At 46.6% G+C, this 20,504-nt stretch overlaps 1 protein-coding gene across 2 annotated transcripts in view; it reads left to right on the plus strand.

Annotated features, from left to right (window-relative positions):
• Positions 1-15,677, plus strand: part of LOC119967378 (venom phosphodiesterase 2-like) — a 192,065-nt gene extending 176,388 nt beyond the window's left edge. For both annotated transcript variants that reach the window (XM_038799867.1, XM_038799868.1), the window contains 3 exons: positions 9,812-9,968; positions 11,860-12,026; positions 13,584-15,677. In XM_038799867.1, coding sequence (XP_038655795.1) covers positions 9,812-9,968; positions 11,860-12,026; positions 13,584-13,605 — 346 coding nt within the window. In that variant the 3' untranslated portion in view covers positions 13,606-15,677. The remainder of the gene's footprint in view (positions 1-9,811; positions 9,969-11,859; positions 12,027-13,583) is intronic.
• The last annotated feature ends 4,827 nt before the right edge of the window (positions 15,678-20,504 follow it).

A 20,504-nucleotide genomic window follows, 5' to 3' on the forward strand; every position in this document is an offset into this window, starting at 1 on the left:
ACCTTTCAGCAATTTAAATTATAGTTCTATTGTATTGCCTTGCCTAACTTCACTGATTACAGAATATTCCAGAATTTTACTTTGTCTGACCTAGAACATGTATTATCGTGTATGGTTTGATGAGATTCTCTTTAATTTTCATCCTAAATTTCAATGTTTGTTTTTCTCAGCGTTTAACTCTTTTCCATTTGAGATAATTCTTGTTTCTTTTCTCTAGTGACACCATTACTTCTGTACCTGTTTTAAAATATGACGATCAGAACTACATGCCATACTCAAAATGTAGTCAGTGAGGGATATGTAGCTGGAGATCGCACATTAGGTGGCTCCTGCTAGAGTCTTTGTTTTTTGGGTCTTTCTGCCGCTTTCTCCATCTTCCTGAGAAGTCACATAGAAAGTGGAATGTAAAGTGATCACAAAAAGCAAATGGCAGGATTGGGTACTGTTACTCCTAGGGATATACGATGGGACTTCATTCATTTGTGTTTACATAAATGTTTTGAAATAGGAACAAGAGTAATGGCGATACAATTTGCCAATGGCACAAAATTATGGAGAATAGCAAGCTGTAAGGAAAAATGCAACCAGTTACATGAAGACAGAAGTTAGTGGAATGAGTATGTTTGTGGCCAATGCACTCCTTTGCAAAGACATATGAAGTAATAAAGTTTGGGGAAAAAATAACCATGCAAAGTGTTAAGACTTGTAGGAGTGGAGAGATGTAGGAGTGCACATTATAAACTTTCAAGAACGGGAGTATGCCCAGAGTTCTTGGAGCACTGCTATTTAACATCAATATCATAGCTGAGGGATATGTAGGTGGAGATCGCACATTAGGTGGCTCCTGCTAGAGTCTTTGTTTTTTGGGTCTTTCTGCCCGGTCCCAGCCGTACTTGGATGGGCTGGTGTGGGAAGTCATAAGGAGTCGATGAAATGTCGGTTTCAGAAGATTCGGGGAAGGAAGGGAATGAGCGCAAATCCGCCGGCGAGTGCTGCTTCCCGTGCAACAGGAAGAAAGATGGCGGGTGCTTGTTCGTCGCATGGGGCTGCTCCCATTACGGTTGAAACTCTGACCAAGATGGTATCGGGGGAGTTTGAAAGGCTGCTCGGCAAGCATTTAGAGGTGCATCGGAGGGAGGTGACGGCTTCGCTCAAAGTCTGGCTGGAGGAGGCGCTTGTTCCGATAAACGTGGCATTAAAGAATACGTCAGTCAAGGTGCGGAAGCAATGGGAGAAGATGAAGGGATTGGAGGAGGCATTATCACAACACACCGACCAGTTCACCTCGAAGGGTGGCAGAGCTGAGATCCAAGGTGGAGAACAGGTCGAGGAGACAAAATTTGTGGTGGGTTTGCCCAAGAGGGTGGAGGGCTCGAAGCCGACCAAGTACTTTGCAAACAGGGGAGGGAAAGAACCATCCTTCTATGCGCTGGACAGGGCACATTTGTCGCTCCGGCCAAAGCCCAGAACAAATGAGGCACCAAGGGCAGTCATAGACTGCTTCCACAGACACCATGTGAAGGAGAAGGTTTTGAGATGGGCGAAGCAGAAGCGGGATATACAGTAGGAAGGCATTGGTATATGTATATACCAAGATCTAACGGCGGAGCTGACAAGAAGGCAGGCGGCCTTTGGACGGGTGAAGGCGGCATTGTACAGCAGAGGCATGAGGTCTACCCAGCGAAGCTGAGAGTGACTCACAACTCAAAGGACTTTATTCTGAGATGGCGGTTGAAGAAAGGATTGGGAGGATGAAATCTGAAGGACTGGGGCTGAGATGAGAGTTGGGATTTGGACTTGGACAGTGTGGACTGGGAACTTCGTTCTTTGAGCTTTTTTCTTTCATTTTTTTCAATGGGGTGGTTTATGTGTTTTTGTTTCTTTTTATGGATTTGTTTTATTTTTCTGTTTAGTGGATGTAGTCTCCCCATTCTGACAGTATGGCTGGGTTCAGCTTTTGGTGGGAGTGCGGGGTGGCGGGGAGAGGGGGGTGTTGAAGGGTTTCTGGGCATGGGTGGCTGGGTTGCTGAGGGTGTGGAGGAGGAGGGGGCCCTGACAGGGGTCAGCGTGCTAGCAAACGAAGATTGGCCAGTGAACGGGAGTGTGGTGGGGGGGGGGGGGGGCTACGGTTGTTGGAGCCTGGTCAGGCAGGTTTTCGATGAACCTGGGAGGTGTCGATGGTGGGAGAGGGGATCAATACTGGGTGAGTTGTTTGCATGAGGAAGTGGATGTGGGGATTCTGGAAGGGGGGTGGGGGTTAACAGTAACAAAAGGATTAGGCGGATCCAACCAGATGGGAGGTGCCTGGAGTAATGGTGATGATGGAAGAGGGGGGGGGGGGGGGGGGGGGGTGAGAGATTCCCAGTTCGAATGGTAATGTGGAACATGAGGGGTTTAGGGGGACAGGTTTGATTTGATTTGATTTATTGTTAGTATGCAGTGAAAAGTATTGTTTCTTGCATGGTTTTACAGACAACGCATACCATACATAGGGAAGGAAGGAGTGACCGGTGAAGACAGCAAGAGTTTGTGCACACTTGAAGAGTTTGAAAGCTGATGTGGTGATGCTGCAAGAGACCCATCTGAGGGTGAAGGAACAGATGAGGTTTAGGAAGGGCTGCTTGAGCCAGGTGTTTGATTGAGGGTTTGGTAGTCGGGCCTGGCGGATGGCAGTTTTGGTGGGCAAGTGGGTGAGGTTCCAGATAGAGATGGTGGTGGCGGTTCAGGGGGCATGTACATGATGGTAACCGCTGCGTTGGAGGTGAGTTTGGTAGCTTTGGTTAGTGTATATGCCCCAATTGGGATGATGCGGGGTTCATGGGAAAAACGCTGGCTGCAATTCCGGATTTGGATACCCATCAGTTGACTTTGAGGGGGGGTTTGGAAAACAGTGGTGGAGCCGAGGGTGGACAGGTCCCAGCCGTGCCCGCTGACCCCGCCGGGATAGGTGGTGAAGGCATTGGCTGGGCTTATCAGGGAGTTGGGGGATGGACCCATGGAGATTTGTACATCCGAGGGATCGGTTGTATTTGTTTTCCCGGTGCTCAAGGTGTTTTCAAGGAGTGACCTTTTTTTGCTGAGGAAGGCGTTGTTGGGTTGGTTGGAGTTAAGAGGGCGGAGTATTTGGCAATGGTAATTTCCGATCACGCTCCATATTGAATGGACATGGTACTGGAGAAATGTTGGCCCAGAGGCCGGGGTGAAGGATGGATGTGGGGTTGTTGTCAGACTGGAGTTTCTGCGATACGATGGGGAAGGTAATTGAGGAATATGTGGGGTTCAACTGTCCGGGGGAGGTCTCGCCGTTGGTGGTTTGGGAGGCTCTGAAGGCAGTGCTGAGGAGGGAGGTAACCTGCTAAGGTGGAAAGGGAGGAGAGGGAGAAACAACAAACATAGATAGAAGAGATTTTGGAGGTGAATGGGAGGTACTCAGGGGACCCGGATTGGGAGCTCCTGGCAAAGAGGAAGGAGTTGCATTCGAGGTTCGACCTGCTGTCCACAGGGAAAGCGGTGAGTCAGCTGAGAAGGATGAGGGGAGCTGTCAAAGAATACGGGGAGAAGGCAGGTCGTATGTTGGCAGATCAGGTTCAGAGGCAAGCTGCGGCGAGGGAGGTAGTTTGGGATTGGGATAGGTTGGGGAGTCGGTGGTAACAACGGAGCAGATCAACAAGGTGTTTGAGGAGTTTTACAGGGACTTGTATAAGTCGGAGCCACCAGAGGATGAGCGGGAGATGAGGGAGTTTTTTGGGGGGTTAGAGTGCCCGTGGTTGGGTGAAATGGAGAAGGCGGGACTGAAGGAGCCTTTGGGAGTAGAGGAGGTGAAGGTGGAAATTGGGAAGTTGCAGTCGGGGAAAACGGTGTGACTGGATGGGTTCCCGGTGGAATTTTACAGGAAATTTAAGGATAAACTGGTGGAAATATTCGAGGACGCAGTGGTTGAGGGGGTTTTGTTGAAAACGATGTGTCAGGCTCCATCTAGTTGCTGCTGAAGAAGGATAAGGACCCGGTGGAATGTGGATCATACAGGCTCATATATCTGCTGAATGTGAGCCCATGATATTGGCAAAGGTGCTGGCATTAAGTTTAGAGGGGTGCCTTCCAATGGTGATTGGGGAAGATCAGATGGGTTTGTTAAGGGCAGAGAGTTGTCATCGAATCTGAGGCGGTTGCTGAATGTGGTGCTTTCTCCGGCAGAGGGAAGTGAGTTGGAGATGGTGGTAGCATTAGATGCGGAGAAGGTGTTTGATCGGGTGGAGTGGAGCTATTTAATTGCAGTGTTGCAGAAGTTTGGGATTGCGCCTAAGTTTGCGGAATGGCTGAAGTTGCTTATGAAGAGCTGATGGCGGGCATGCCCACAAATGATATGCGGGGCTCCTTGGTGGGGGACATACTGAGTTTGCTTTAAAGATTTGGGACGTATTTGGGGAAAAGTGAGTATTTTGTGGTTTCCTCTCCAGGGGTGGGGGCTAGAGTAGGGGGAGGTTGCTATTCCATGAGGCAGCGTCCCACTTTAGGTATCTGGGGGTGCAGGTTTCCCGGGATCGGGCAGGCAGTTCTTCAGAAGTTCAATTAGGAAAATAGATAATGTGTTATTGTAAATTGCTGTGTTTAACCTGAAGCCATGAGATTTCATGGGGTCCAGACTCAAAGTTGAGGTCTCCCAGGGCAACTCCCTCCTGACTGTATACCACAGTGCAGCCACCTCTGCTGGGTCTGTCCTGCCGATGAGACAGGAATGGCAATAGTGGTGTCTGGGACATTCTCAGTAAGGTATGATACTGTGAGTATGACTATGTCAGGCTGTTGCTTAACTAACCTGTGAGAAAACTCTCACAACTTTGGCTAAGCCTCCAGATGTTAGTAAGGAGAATTTTGCAGGGTCGACAGGGCCAGATTCGATGTGGGTTGGTCCATCAGGTTTCATTCCTTTTTTGTGTTTTCGTAGCGGTTGAATACAACTGATTGGCATTTAAGAGTCAACCACATTGCTGTGGGTCTGGAGTCACATATAGGCCAGACCAGGTAATGATCTAAACCCTAATGGTCGTTAGTGAACCAGATGGGTATTTACGACAGTCGACAATGGTTTCATGGTCATCATTAGACTTTTAATTCCAGGTATTTTATTGAGTTTAAATTCCACGATCTGCCGTGGTGGGATTCGAACCCGGGTCCCCAGATCATTATCCTAGGTCTCTGGTTTACTAGTCCAGTGACAGTATCACTACGCCACCGTCTCCCCTAATCCAGCTCCTTGCCTGCTCCAAAAACTAATTCAGATTGAATCCAATTCATGGTCCCCACAAGAGAGACAAACCAGATCCAGGCATTACACCTGACCGTACGTTCATCTTAGCCAAATGGCCAAGAAGCGATAATGATACAAAATTAAGTGGGAAAGTAAACATTAAGGAGAATGCAAAGAGGTTGCAAGAAGATATAATCAAATTAAACAATTTGGCAAGAATATGACAGGAGGGGTGAAATGTAGGAAATGTGAAGTTATTAACTTTGATAAGAAAATTAGAAAAACAGAATATTTTTTATATTGAGAGACTGAGAAATGCCAGGAATCAGAAGGACCAGAATGTCCTTGTACATAAATCCCTAATGGTAAACATGAAGGTACAACAAACAATTAGGAAAATAGATGATGTGTTATTGTAAATTGCTGTATAATTTTAAAGGTCCAGGCAAGCAACCACATGGAAACGATGACTGTTGGCAATACTTATTTTACCCACTAGAATATAACTCCTTCTCCCGGAGGGTCTCCCGCACCCAGCCCATGCTCGGACCTGGGTATTTATGTCCCAGTGATCCCTTGCTTAAGAGTGTAGCTCCAGCCCCTCATCTGGGGAGATCATATTCAGGTGTGGCCAGGGGGACTCTAATATTAGGTTATTACACCCCTCCTCCTCCAATACAATTCTTCACCAGGCAATCAGAGAGGCGAAGGCCACAGCATCGATCTTTCTCCCCTCCGTCAGCTCCGGCTTCTCCGATGTGCCAAAGAGTCCGGCCCAACCTCCTCCCCCACTGTCCTTGTTACCGCCACGGACACTCCGTCCAGAATCTCTCCAATTTCTCGCAGCCCCAGAACATATGTGCCTGATTCGCTGGTCCCTGCTCACACTTCTCACACTCCTGGAAGAACCTGCTCATTCTTGCCCGGGTCATATGTACCCTGTCTGGCACCTTGAACTGTATCAGGCTCATCCTTGCGCCTCTCTCTACACTCCTCAGTTTACCTCCCCTCCCAGCTCCCCCTCCCACTTCTCCTTAATCTTCCCCACCTGCTCACCTCTCTGTTCTCCCAGCCACCTGTATATGTCCAGGATCCTGCCCTCCCCTTCCACATCTGGAAGCAGCAGCCGCTCCAACAGGGTGTACCTGGGCAACCGGGGGAACTCTTTCCAAACTTTCTGCACAAAGTCCCTTATCTGCAAGTACCTAAACTCACTTCCTCTCAGGAGCTCTATCCTCTCCATCAGTTCCTCTATACTGGCAAACCTCTTAAATATAGGTCCCTTACCTTACCCAGCCCCACTTCACTCCATTTCTTATGCATGCCGTCTGTCCGTTTCCCCCCCCCCGACTCGAATGTGGTTTGCGCACAGCGGCGTCAGTACCGACGTCCCCTCTATCCTGAAATACTTCCTCAGCTGATTCCAGACATTTACTGTGAACTGCACCACCGGGCTCTCCAAGAATTTCCTTGGTGCCACTGGCAACGCTTCCGTCACCATTGCCCTCAGGCAGGACTCCCTACAGGATTCTTCCTCCATCCTAAACCCATTCTGCTCCCTCTCCTTCCAACCACCGCCTCACCTTCCCCATGTTCGCCACCCAGTAATAATGCAGCAGTTTGGCAAAGCCAACCCTCCCTTCTGCCTCTGCAACAGGGTCTTCTTAACCCTTGGCACCTTCCCTGCCCATACAAATAATCCTATCCAGCTTTAGAAAGATGACTTCGGTACAAAGGTTGGAAGTGGGTGGAATATGAACAAGAACCTTGGCTGAATGTTCATCTTCACCACTTGGACCTTCCCTCACCACCAGAGTCAGATGTAGGGTGTCCCACCTCTTCAGATCCCCCCTGACCTCCTCCACCAGCTTTGTTAAATTTCACTACCTGAATCCCCAGATATTTATATCTGTCTCTCGCCACCTCGAATGGCAACCCCCCTCCCCAGGTTGGCTCGTTCACCAGGAACACCACTTTTCCCTATGTTTAATTTATATCCCGAGAACACCCTGGATTTTCCCAACAGGCCCATGTTCCTCCCCATGCTCTCCAGCGATCCGATACATACAATAGCAGGTTATCCACATATAACAACACCTGATGTTCCCTACTTCCCCTTGTGATCCCTTGCCACTCTTTCAACCTTCTAAGAGCCATTGCCAGAGGCTCTATCGCTAGCGCAAACAACAACGGCGACAGCGGGCACCCCTGCCTTGTTCCCCTGTGCAGCTCAAAGTTTTATGAACCCATATCGTTGGCCCAGACGCTCACCACGGGTGCCACATACAACACTCGCATCCATTTCACAAACTTCAGCCCAAACCAGAACCTTCCCAGCACCGCAAACAAATACTGCCACTCCACCTGGTCAAATGCATTCTCCGCATCCATGAACACCACTACCTCTGGTACCCGACCTCTGGATGGATTCATGACCACATTTAACAGCCTCCTTAGGTTACTAGATAGCTGCCTGCCTTTTACGAAAGCTGTCTGGTCCTCCGCGACCAACCCCAGGTCACAACCTTCCATCCTTCCCACCACCAATTTTAGCCAGTACTTACACGTCTGTTTTTAACAGCGATATGGGCCTATATGGTTCACATTCAAACGGGTCTTTCCCCTTTTTTGGTATCAGTGTGATCATTGCCTGCATCATTGACTCTGCCAGCTCCCCCTTCCCCAATGCCTCATTAAATGCCCCCCAAGAGATTCAGTGCCCCAGTCCGTTGCAAACCCCTGACAAAATTCCACTGTGTAGCCATTGGACCCCGGGGTCTTCCCCAACTTCATATCCCTTATACTGTCCAATAACTTCCTCAGCCCCAAAGGCTCCCCCCCGATCCGCCCTGTAAAGCTCCTTATGGTATTCCCTAAATGTCTCATTTAATCTCCCCGGATCCATCACCATCTCCCCCGTACCTATCCGTATCCTCAATATTTCCCCGGACGGGCAGCATAGTGGTGCAGTAGTTAGCCCTGCTGCCTCACGGCGCCGAGGTCCCAGGTTCGATCCCGGCTCTGGGTCACTGTCCATGTGGAGTTTGCACATTCTCACGTGTTTGCGTGGGTTTCACCCCCACAACCCAAAGATGTGTCGGGGAGGTGGATTGGCCGCGCTAAATTGTCCCTCAATTGGAAAAAATTTAATTGGGTACTCTTAAAAAAATTTTTTTTAGATTTCCCTGGCTGCGGCCTGCCTCCGAAGTTGATGCATTAACATTTGACTTGCCTTCTCCCTGTACCCGTACTGCACCACCCTTGCCCGACGCAACTGCGCCACTGCCCTCTCCGTCGTCAACCTATCAAATTGCCACTGCAACGTTTTCCTGCTCGCCAAGCCCTCTGTGGTGGGCGCCCTTGAATATTCCCTATCTACCTCAACTTTATTGTTCATTAACCACTCATATTCCTCCCTCCTTTCTCTATCCGCATGTGCCTTGAACAGGATAACCTCTGAACCTCTTGAACAGGACCACCGCTCCCCTTTCTGGTTCAACTCTACATAATGCTTAATGACAGCCCGCACTTCTATCACAACAACCCCAAATCAATCGTCGATCCCAGCCTCTGCTCCCATCCAGGTCTAAGCCGAATCTCCAGCCAGTGGGGCGCATGGTCCAAAATTACAATCCCTGTGTACTCTGTTCCCTCCACCTTGACCAAAACCCCCCAGCTCACCACAAAAAAAGTCGATTCTTGAATGCACTCTATGTGAGAAAAAGGAATACTCCCTCCCCACTGGGTTCTTAAAGCTCCACGGGGCCATCATACCCATCTTTTCCATAAACCCGCCCAGCTCCTTTGTCATTGGTATCCTACCCAATGACCTGGGCCTCGATCTATCTACCCTTGACTCTAGGACGCAATTAAAATCTCCTCCCATGATCAACTGGTGTGTGGCCAAGTATGGGATCGCAGCCAGCAATCCCCTCATAAAATCTACGTCATCGCAATTCAGTGCATATACATTCACCAATATCACTGGCGTCCCGTCCAATAACCTGCTCCCATATCATACCCGGATCCCTCACTTCTATCCTCTTGCTCATCAGGATAACCACCCCCCGCTACTTTGAGTTGAACCCGAATGGAATACCTAACCTACCCATCTCTTTCTCAGACTAACCTAATCCTTCACGCGGAAGTCCACCCCCCTCTCCATCTCTCGGATCTGCAGCCCCTGTGCCTCCAGACATTTTTCAACACTTTGCAGCGAGCCCTTCAGGGGTGCCACAACCCCCTCGATGGCATTCGATCCATCCTCCAGCATCTCATTTCCTTGCTGACGGAACTGTTCACCGATAAGGCCATCAATTGTTCCATCTGGGGCCTTCCTACTTGCACTGACACTTCCCCCTCCACCACCTTTCCAATAGCTTCTGCGCCACAGGTCTCTTCCAACTCCTTGGCCAGGTCTTTCACCTTCTGCCGGGTTTGGTAACCAGCAGACATACCACACCTGCGGTGGATTGGAGTAGAATGAGCATACAGACAGATGCTGGTTGTGTATTGATGAAATAACCTTTTTTTGTAAAATTGCTTTTTACTTTGTTTTTGAAGGAATGTTAAGAATACACAAATCCCTACCCCAACTCATTACTACATTGTCCTTACCAACTGCAAGGACACAATGAAAAGCCCTCTACAATGTGACACCTCGCTAGATGCATTGGCTTTCATTCTGCCTCATAGACCTGACAACAGTGAGAGCTGTGCAGTAAGTACACCTAAAGCGCGGATAATAGTTCAGAATCACTAATAGAATTTAGGTGACTAGTAACAGCAACATGATGATGTAAATGCAGGATTTTTAAGTAGTATTTTTGTGGGGCGGCACTGTAGCACAGTGGCTAGCACTGTTGCTTTACAGCTCCAGGATCCCATGTTAAATTCCTGTCTTGGGTCACTGTCTGTGCGGTGTCTGCACGGTCTCCCCGTGTCTGCGTGGGTTACCTCCGGATGCTCCGGTTTCCTCCTACTGTCCAAAGATGTGCAGGTTAGGTGGATTGGCCATGCTAAATTGGCCTCAGTGTTCAAAAGGTTAGGTGGGGTTACGGAGATAAGGTGGAAGTGTGGGCTTAAGTGGGGTGCTCTTTGCAACGGCTGGTGCAGACTCGATGGGCTGAATTGCCTCCTGCTGCACTGTAAATTCTATGTTGTTGTAAAATCCTTCTTCTGTAATTTTTAATAAAATGATACAAATTTCATCAATTTTAAAATGTTAAAAATACTTAAGAGAGCTATACAAAGTTAATTGCTACCCAAAAATAACTTGCACAAAGCATCATCCTAGCATGGGTCTTTAGACCTAGTTTTACATTTCATGCGTTTGACAAAGTCCCACATAAGAGATTATTGTGCAAAATTAAAGCGCATGGGATTGGGGGAAGTGTATTGAGGTGGATAGAAAACTGGTTGGCTAAAAGGAAACAAAGAGTAAGAATTAATGGGTCCTTTTCAAATTGGCAGGCAGTAACCAGTGAGGTACCACAGGGATCGGTGCTGGGATCCCAGCTATTCACAATATATATTAATGATTTGGATGAGGGAACAAAATGGAACATCTCAAAGTTTGCAGATGATACCAATTTGGTTGGGAGGGTGAACTATGACAAGGATGCAAGGATCCTACAGCATGATCTGGACAAGTTGGGCGAGTGGACAAATCAATGGCAGATGCAGTATAATTTGGATAAGTGTGAGGATATTCACTTTGGAAGCAAAAACAGGAAGGCAGATTACTACCTGAATGGTTGTAAATTGGGAGAGGGGAGTGTACAGCGAGACCTGGGTGTCCTTATGCAGCAGTCGCTGAAGGTAAGCATGCAGGTTCAGCAGACAGTAAAGATGGTTAATGGTATGTTGGCCTTCATTGCGAGAGGTTTTGAGTATAGAAGCAGGGATGTGTTGCTGCAATTATACAGAGCCTTGGTGAGGCCACACCTAGAATATTGTGTGCAGTTTTGGTCTCCTTCTCTGAGGAAAGATGTTTTGCTCACAAGGGAGTGCAGCGAAGGTTTACCAGACTGATTCCAGGGATGGCGGGACTGTCATATGAGGAGAGATTGACTAGGTTAGGATTGTTCTCACTGGACTTCAGAAGAATGAGGCGGAATCTCATGGAGGCTTATAAAATTCGAACAGGACTAGACAGGGTAGATGCAGGGAAGATGTTTGCAATGATGGGTGTGTCCAGAACCAGGGGTCAGTCTGAGGATTCAGGGTAAACTATTTCTTACAGAGATGGGGAGACATTTCTTCAATAAAAGAGTGGTGAGCCTGTGGAATTCATTACCACAGGAAGTAGTTGATACTAAAACATTGAACATATTCGAGAAGCGGTTTGATATAGCACTTGGGGAGAATGGGATCAAAGGCTATGGGGAGAAAGCAGGATTAGGTTATTGAGTTGGATGATCAGCCATGATCATGGTGAATGGCGGAGTAGGCTCGAAGGGCCAAAAGGCCTCTTCCTGCTCCTATCTTCTATGTATAAGGGTTTACTTCTTTTTCTATGGCATGATCTGCATGAACAGCACAATTTTAACAGGCTTTAATTTCGATATGTTTAATGATGTTTAAATTATTGTGTCCTGTGCTCTTGGCAGAATGACAGAGAGGAATCGCTGTGGGTTGAAGAGCGGATCTGGGCTCACAGAGCACGCGTGAGGGATGTGGAGCTGATCACAGGACTTGATTTTTATCAGGACAGAAAACAGCCAGTTACTGAGATTATACAGCTAAAGACCTTTCTACCAACAGTTGAAGATCCAAAGTGATTTTTATTTAATTAAATTGCTTGTTGTGAAGTATGCAGTGACGTTTCCACATGATGTATTTATATTTACGCATAAATGTAATTATGGACTTTGGCGTGCAATGCACTTTGGGCATGCTTCAAAAGAGCTTCTGTTAACCAACAGAATCCGGACACGCAAAAGCAATGAAAGTGTAGCGCAGTGAAATGTCATCACTTTAATTGGAAATATTCACCTAAAAGGTTTTAAACTCATTATTTTAAAACTTTTTTTAAGGACAACAGTTTTGTACCAGAAATTAATTTGGAAAATGATTAGGGAGAATCGGATTGGGACTTACCATGTATGCCCAGGTTATCCAATACCATTTGGCTTGAGGATCATTGAATCATAGAATTAATTTATCTTGCATAAACCAGCAATTCTTGTCACGTTTGTTAGACATCAAAGGCCTGACATAAAATTGAATGTACTGCTTTACTTAACTATATCTGTAATAGTATAATCATCAACTTCATAATGTGCACTATCAATAATCATCATAGAGATGAAATTGGCAGAATACAAGTCATACCTAACCCAATACTCGTAACAAATTGCCATTTTCAAAGTTACAGCATTTAACTCTCTAGCTTTGATTTTTAAAAACCGTTCCATGTAACAAGTTAGGTAGTGTTCGACGGTCCAGTTGTTGTACTTATTAAGATTTTGTTAATTTGTCTCTTACTGTCTGCCTTTAGCAAGTTTCTTAATATTCTTTCTTGAGTTCGGTTTGCCAAATAGGGGCCGGGATTCTCCCCTATCCGGCGGGGCGGGGGGTCCCGGCGGGATGGAGTGGCGGGAACCACTCCGGCGCGGGCCGCCTCAAATCCGCACCTTTAGGGGCCAAGCCCTAACCTTGAGGGGCTAGGCCCGCGCCGGAGTGGTTGGCGACCCACTGGCCACCGGGAAAGGCTTTTGGCACCACGGCAGCCGGGGCCGAAGGGACTTTGCCAGCCGGCGGAAGTCCACGCATGCGTCGGAGCGTTAGCGGTGGGACCCGATCGCGGGGACACTCCCCGGGGGCCCAGCACATCCCCCCATGACCCCGGAGCACGCTCGCGCCGCCTGGTCCCCCCGGTAAGGTAGGTGATCTGATTCACCCCGGCGGGACCGGCATGACAGCGGCGGGACTTCAGCCCATCGCGGCCCGGAGAATCGCCGGGGGGGGGGGGGGGAGGCGCGGCGCGATTCCCGCCCCCCGCCGAATCTCTGGTGCTGGAGACTACGGGGGCAGGATTCACACCGGCCCCCGGCGATTGTCCGACCCGGCGGGGGGTCGGAGAATCCCGCTCAGGTTCTTTCAAAATTTTCCAAGTAAGTTTCCCTAACACTATCATCTCCAAATCTGTTTCAAATTAGGCATAACTGACATGAGTTACCAGTATTGAATATCACTTCACACAGTTGGAACAACCCTAGGAAAGTGCATTATCTTGCTATTTGAAAAGAGCTGATTCAGCTGGTAAAGTTGTGGATGTCAAACTGAAATGTATAATTGCATAACTTTACTGATTGTTTTATTTCATTTCAAGGATTTTGCAGCACTGCTGTTGATCATAAGAGCAGGGAGGATGACCTGCTTTGAGCTAGTCCAATAAAGTTTACTTTGATAAACTCACTGGCTCCAAGATTGAAGGAGATAATTCCCGGAGATAAATTCCCATGATCTTTTCTGCAGCCAGTTAGAAGGCTGAGCTAGCGTGGTGAGGAATTCCCTCAGATTAGATTCAGTTTGCAAATGTTGAATAGGGTTTCTGCTGAACTTCCAGCATCCCTGAGAGACATCTGACGCCGCGTTTCCTTTATTCACCAGTTTCAAAATTTTAAAAAAGGAAAACTTATTTTGCAGCTATTTTGTTTGCTTATCATTCCCGGTAGTATTGTTTGCACTATATTATTAATTCAACGAATATAACAAAATCAATCTTACAGTGTGGCCTATAATTTGAGTATCTAATTTTATACATTTGTGTTATTTTGTTTTAGATTACGTACAATTCAAACAACAGAACTGATATGCTTTGTGTCTTTTATTCTGCTCTTGGTGGTCCCATTGCTACCTGTAGTTCTTCTGCCCGTGCCTTCTGCCCTGTATTTAATGGCACACATATTTGAGTGCAGTTTAACCTTCAAACATCAGCCAAATTTATACTCTTTGATAAGAACTGACTATGTAAATACCCTTTTAAATCATTAGAATGGAATGCTCAAATTATAGGCTAAACCGACAAATCCATGCATTGGTGTGAAAATACTGGGGCAGAGTTTCCACTGATCCGAATCATTTGCATGACCACAAACAAAATTTTCCATGGACCTGCCTAATCGAGTGACATGATAGAAAATAATGTTTATTTTTTTATATAAAGTATTCTTTAGTGTTTAAGAGTAGTAACCTGCTTTGGTTTTATTAGTACAGCTAAGAATAGATTCATCAGCTAAAAATAGGCATTTCAGTGAGTGTCCAATTGCCTACCTGTATTCAGCTAAATATAACATTTACATTGAAAATGATATGTGATATATTAAAAACGACACTGACCTTATTATTACTTTCATTGATGTACACTGGTCAGTGTCTGAGTGAATTATTTCTTGATGTGGAAAAGTCTTTAAAATGTGTCTACTCGTGCAGAGGCATGTAACAGCACCATTGCAATTGGAAGAGTCTCTAATCAGCTGAATCTCACAGCTTTGATCGCGAGCTTGGCTGGTTTTGTGGACAGGCCTGGCCCAGTAAAGTGAATCCGAAAGCAATGCAAACGATCATGGAAAATGTGAACAACAGTCGTTTCAGGTGCAACTCACTTACTTTTAAAATTCCCTAATGTTTTGCACAAGTTGAGCCATTCAACCCAATTGCACAAATATTGCATGTGCTAACGGGTAGAAACTGAACTGTATTTTAGCTCACTCTCCAACTGGCCTTACCATTCCTTTTTCAAAGGATTGAAATCAAAATGCACTTGAATGGAGTAAGTAACCTGTTAATTTAATAATTTCTCATTCCGTAAGAGGGTAAGAAATTGAGTGGAGCGAAGGGATTGGAAGTTACTAACCTTAAAATTTACTTTGTGCCCACCTTAATCAATTCTGTCTAATGGACTGCAAAAGCAGTTTGAGAATTTCTGCAAGATACCTTTCTGTAATTGTCCTTTCAGACATCCATATATGTGACTGATGTCTCTTCAGTCATATATGGAATGCACAATTTAAGCAGAATACCTGGGTGAGAATTGTTTTCAAATTTCAGGTAGTTTGCCATTGGATTGGCACTTTGGCATATTTCCATTTCATTAGCTCTGAAAATATTACTGTATGAAGAGGGCACCTTCATAGCTGTGATCATGCTCATGTGGCTTTTTTCTCCCTAAAGGCTATGTTTTAGGTCAGCAAAGACATATGAAAGAGCTACATTGTAGAGCAACTTTATTTTGGTCATGTTCTAACTCAGGGACATACAAAGACAACTCAAAAGCTCATAATTCATTAATGCATCAACATAGCAATGACACAGTTGTATGTTTTTAAAAATGACAAATAAAAAGTTAAACTTTAGATGCTATTTTTGATTTTCCATGTGTGTTTAATGGAGACTTGTAATAAATATATTTTTCATTTCCATATAACATGGAGATTATTATTTATGGGAAATTCTTTAAACGGATCTATTATAGAAGAAAAATGCACAATACCATATTAAGGAGACTTATTACAGTGCGTGTGGGGCTTTCAACAGCTAATTCAACCATAGGCCCGAGGTCTGTTACATTCAGGCATATCAACATCCTGCCAAATCCTCAGTAAAATGGATGATGAAACTAAAATATTGTCCCAGTTGTTTCTTGAATGACATGTGGACTAAATTTTGTGATTGGCTGCCAGCCTGTCTTCCAGTGCAACGTCCATGCCATTCACTGGGACATTAGGTGGGCACTTTACACAATACACATGAAAGACTTTGTGGCTCTTGATGATGACCCCCCAGGATGTCCGAGTCTGGATTTTATGAACCCAGTCACACATGGCAATAGTTGATCAGAATCGATAGAAGATTGAAATTTGCAGTTTGGGTGGTACTCCAGCGGTTATTTACTAAGGAAGGGGCAGTTAACCCTTTTATGGACATACAACACAAAATAAATTATATTTCTAACTGTGTGTGGAGGTACTGGTTGAGGGGAAGCATGGCATTATTGAGAGAGGGATAGCATCCAACACATTTGCTGTAAACGCTTAGGGATTTGGTGCTGAACTATTACTTTAAGTAACAAAACAGTTTTAGTCTGAGGGAAGGGGTGAGAACACCATTGCTCTCAGTTCCACCCAAATATTTCTCTGGATCTCAATGAGATTGGGAGCAGGATTGAATAGAATATGTCAGCAATACTTGAGACTTGAAGGAACACTGGCAAGGACTGGAATAAATTAGAGGTATCAATGAAACTAGGCACAAAGGATATTGCAGGAATGGATTGGATCATTTCCATGACCACCAGTAGACTTAGTACCATTGAGAAAGTTTGTATTTCACATGGGTATGATTAAATGTGGGATATCTCCATTTCAAAATCAGCATCATTAACCCTCTCAAATTAAATTATCCTTAATCTTCTATTCTTTCAAACTACTATATATCTCCAACAACCTTTTTCTTTTCAAAGTGATTGGGCACTTTTGAAACCCAAATCTCTGTTAACATTTTCTACAAATCCATGTCTGAATCTGGCAAATCAATTTTTAGTCCGACCACCGGCCTGAAAAAGGCTGTAATTACATTCCCAAAAGATAACATCTGACTGTTGCACTATCCCTCAATAGAACTTGCAGTGGGGAAGGAGGCCATTTGGCCCATCGGGTCTGCACCGACCCACTTAAGCCCTCACTTCCACCCTATCCCTGGAATCCAATAACCCCATCTAACCTTTTTGGTGACAAAGGGCAATTTATCATGGCCAATCCTCCTAACCTGCACATCTTTGGACTGTGGGAGGAAACCGGAGCACCCGGAGGAAACCCATGCAATGGGTGTTATACAAATGCAAGTTTTTATACCTTTACATTGGGTAGAATTTTTACTGACCTATCCTTCAGGGTACAGGGTGGTTAGAAGGATGGGAGGTTTGTTACAGAGGGAGATTTGGTATTCTACCACATGATGTGGAGTTTAACTCTGAATGTGACCCTGAGCTGAACTAGAGTCATTGAGTTTTACAGCACAGAAAGAGGCCCTTTGGCCCATCGTGCTTGCGCCAACCATAAAGCACCCAACTATTTGAATCCCATTTTTCAGCACATGGGCCGTAGCCTTGTATGTAATGTATGTAGTGGCAATCTAAATAATTCTTAACAGTTATGAAGGTTCGACACCTCGCACCCATCTGACAGAGCACCAAGGTAGGTTGTAACAGTGTTAACAGGTGTTTCACGTGCACAAATATTTCTAGATACGTGCCCTAGCCCTTATAACTAAACTGTGCCCTCCACCTGTGCCAACTTAACTGGTATCTACATTTCTGGCCTTACGGGTCCTGTCGCTATGACGAGGTGGATCCCTAGAAGGTATATCAGGAGTGGAGGTGGCCTGCTGTGATTCCTGCCCTGCATCCTGGGTCCCCATTGACGGGCGTCTTCTGGGCGACCTGCCCGGGTATCCCAGGTGGCGTGGTGCCACCCTGTTCTGCCCGCTGCCTGCCAGATGCGTCAGGGACAGGAGGTGGGGGGGGAATCCGAGGCACTGCAGTATTCCAGCAACTCCCCTGAGGGAGTCACCGACAAGGCCCCAACACCTCCTCCCTTGGGTTGCCCAATAGCCCCCGGGTTACTCCATGGGATGGGGGTCTGAGCGGGGCGATCCCCTCAGGCTCCCCCACCACCTGATGCTGCCAGTCCTGGAAGCCCGCTCTGATTTCAACCAGGGTCTGCATACTTGTGGCTTTGGAACACAGGGAGTGGACCATCGCCACCTGAGACTGCGACTCATCACTCATTGACTGTGCTACCGCCTTCTGGTCCTGTGTCACATCAGCCAGTGATTGCCACCTTGCTGTGGGACTGGGCTATCTCCCTCTGTGTCTGCGCCATGCCAGCCAGCGCCTGGGCAGTGCTGCTGACGTTTCCAGCCATGACCTGCTGTAACTGGGCCATGCTCAGAAGCGCCACTGCAATTTACAGGTGGCTCTGGCACATGGCTGCCTGTGAGGTGACAATCCTGGGCCTCGGTTAGCGCCTGCACAGAATGCCCAGGCCTTGGACATGCTGATCCACAGCCGAAACCCTCGCGTCAGATTGCCTTCATCACGGACGCCACCCGTGTGGTGTTGGCCTGGGTAGCATGGATGATCGGCACCACCTCCTGCTCCTGCACGGGGTTGGACTCCTTCAACTGCACCTGTAGGTGCCGGATGCTCACCAACAACCCGTCATGTAGTCCCTGACTCTGCAACTGCATCTCCACGATCAATGGGACTGTCCGCTCCAGAAGTCCGAAACATGTCTGGATGGCAGCTAGTCCCTGGGGTCGTCCTGCCCTCTAACCGTTCGCCCCCTCGGGACTTTCTACCTCCACCTAATGTACCGGAGCAGCTGTGTGGTGCGCACCAGAGGGTGTCCGAGGAGCCTCTTCACTAAAGTGTCTAACCACGGTGAGTGTCTCTGGGATGATGGAGGGTGTTGGAGACAGCTGTGTCGGGAAATCAGTGTCATTCCCAGACTCGAGCTCCGGGGTGTCTTGGGTCTCTTGTTGAGGGTTGCCGTCCATGATGCTCTCCTCATCTTGTTGGCTGAGATGGTGCGTGTGGGGAGTGAAATGTGTCTTTGCAGCTGCAGCTTGTCAGCCTCCTGAGTGTCAAATGTGAATCTGGTGAATCCTGCACCGTTTCTCATTGCAATCAATTGTGTTCCATGTGGCGCCAGTGCTAGTCCCTTAACAGTCGCTGAATCAGTCCAGGTGCGGTGAGGCATCTCCTGTAACCTTTGCTACTCCCATCTCAGCCTTTATTTTTCCCCAATGCTGCTCAACTGAGTACTGCCCACCCATTTTGGATGCCTGGTGGTTAATGTAACACGTGCCCTGCCTTTTGAGCGGTGGCGAGCATGGGTACAGGATAATGACTTCCCCAATTTAGCCACTGTAGGAATGGACCAGTTCCTATTCGGTCCCATGTCCTCTGCGACACCCTGGCTCACATGGAGCGAGCTAGCTTCTACTGCTCTGCCATGTGGCTCTTTGACTGTGAGCCAACTCGATCACGATCAGTTTGCTGCCGGTGTATGGCCCTGTTCCCTATTTAAGTTAACACAGGAGCTGTTGAACAATTCAGTCTCTGGCTCACTCCCATCACCTGTTCTGAACTCCATTTTCCCGACCCCTTTTCATTTCACTGGCCTAATCTCAGCCTTTTTAAATTCAAGTAGGTTTCCCTGAGCCAGCTTATCCATGGTGGGTTCTTTCACCCACTGCGGGGCCTCTGAACTGGTCTGGAAAGCTTTTATCCAAACACTCTGAAAACTAATCATCTCTACACGGCTGCCTTTCAAACTTGCCGCCATCTGTTAAGGTGATCGGATACCTTGTGTAACTTTCTATTAAGTGTCAAGAATTCCTTTTTCCTCATGGTGAATATCTCCTTTAATTGTTCCAAACCCTTCAGTTTCACTGACACACAATTTTTTTCATTCCAACACTTGGAAATCAATATTGTTTTCAAAGGCCGAAGGGTCAACAGCCAAAGGTTGCGAGTTAAAGGTGAGAGGTAAAGGAACCCGAGGTGACAAGAGGAACTCCTTTTTAATGCATTGAATGTTTATGTTCTGGACTGCATTGATAAACATAGGTATAGCTTTAAGTGTGTCTGGAAGGGTAAAACCTATAGTTAGAATCATGCTGGACAAGGGGCTAGACTGTGTGGGAGTTGGTGAAGTTCCAGCTATGTTTCTATTCTGCTTAGAACGGGTTCCGATGTGAAGACCAAATAAACCAACAGTCGTTGCTGCTTTTCACAAATGAGGTCTGTGAAAGTGCATCATTACACCTACACCCTCCTGAAGCCATATCACTTTCTGGCAGCAACAAAAGAAAACAGTGCTGGTAGCTTGGTGTGTGAGCATTTGGTTAAGGACAGAATCAACTCCGGATGTGAAAAAGAAGGTGTATTTGTTGTTCGACGTGACGTGATGCTGACGTGGAGTCAAAATGAAATTTACCAGGGGCAGATGTCTCAGATTTCTGTGCTGAGAGCACAGAACAACTTTGAGATTAAAACTCATCAATTTGGTGTTTTTTTAATTTAACAGTATTGTGTTTAATCAGTCAATTTGTGTCAACTGCAACTCATTTTGTGAGTATTTTCAGTTTAATCAGAGTTAAAATGTCTAAAACACATTAGTTACACAGCAACTGCAACAAAGTTGCACAGTTGCTTCACAGCTCCTGGGTCCCAGGTTTGATTCAC

Source organism: Scyliorhinus canicula, chromosome 6, assembly GCF_902713615.1.
Source record: "Scyliorhinus canicula chromosome 6, sScyCan1.1, whole genome shotgun sequence".
NCBI lineage: Eukaryota > Metazoa > Chordata > Chondrichthyes > Carcharhiniformes > Scyliorhinidae > Scyliorhinus > Scyliorhinus canicula.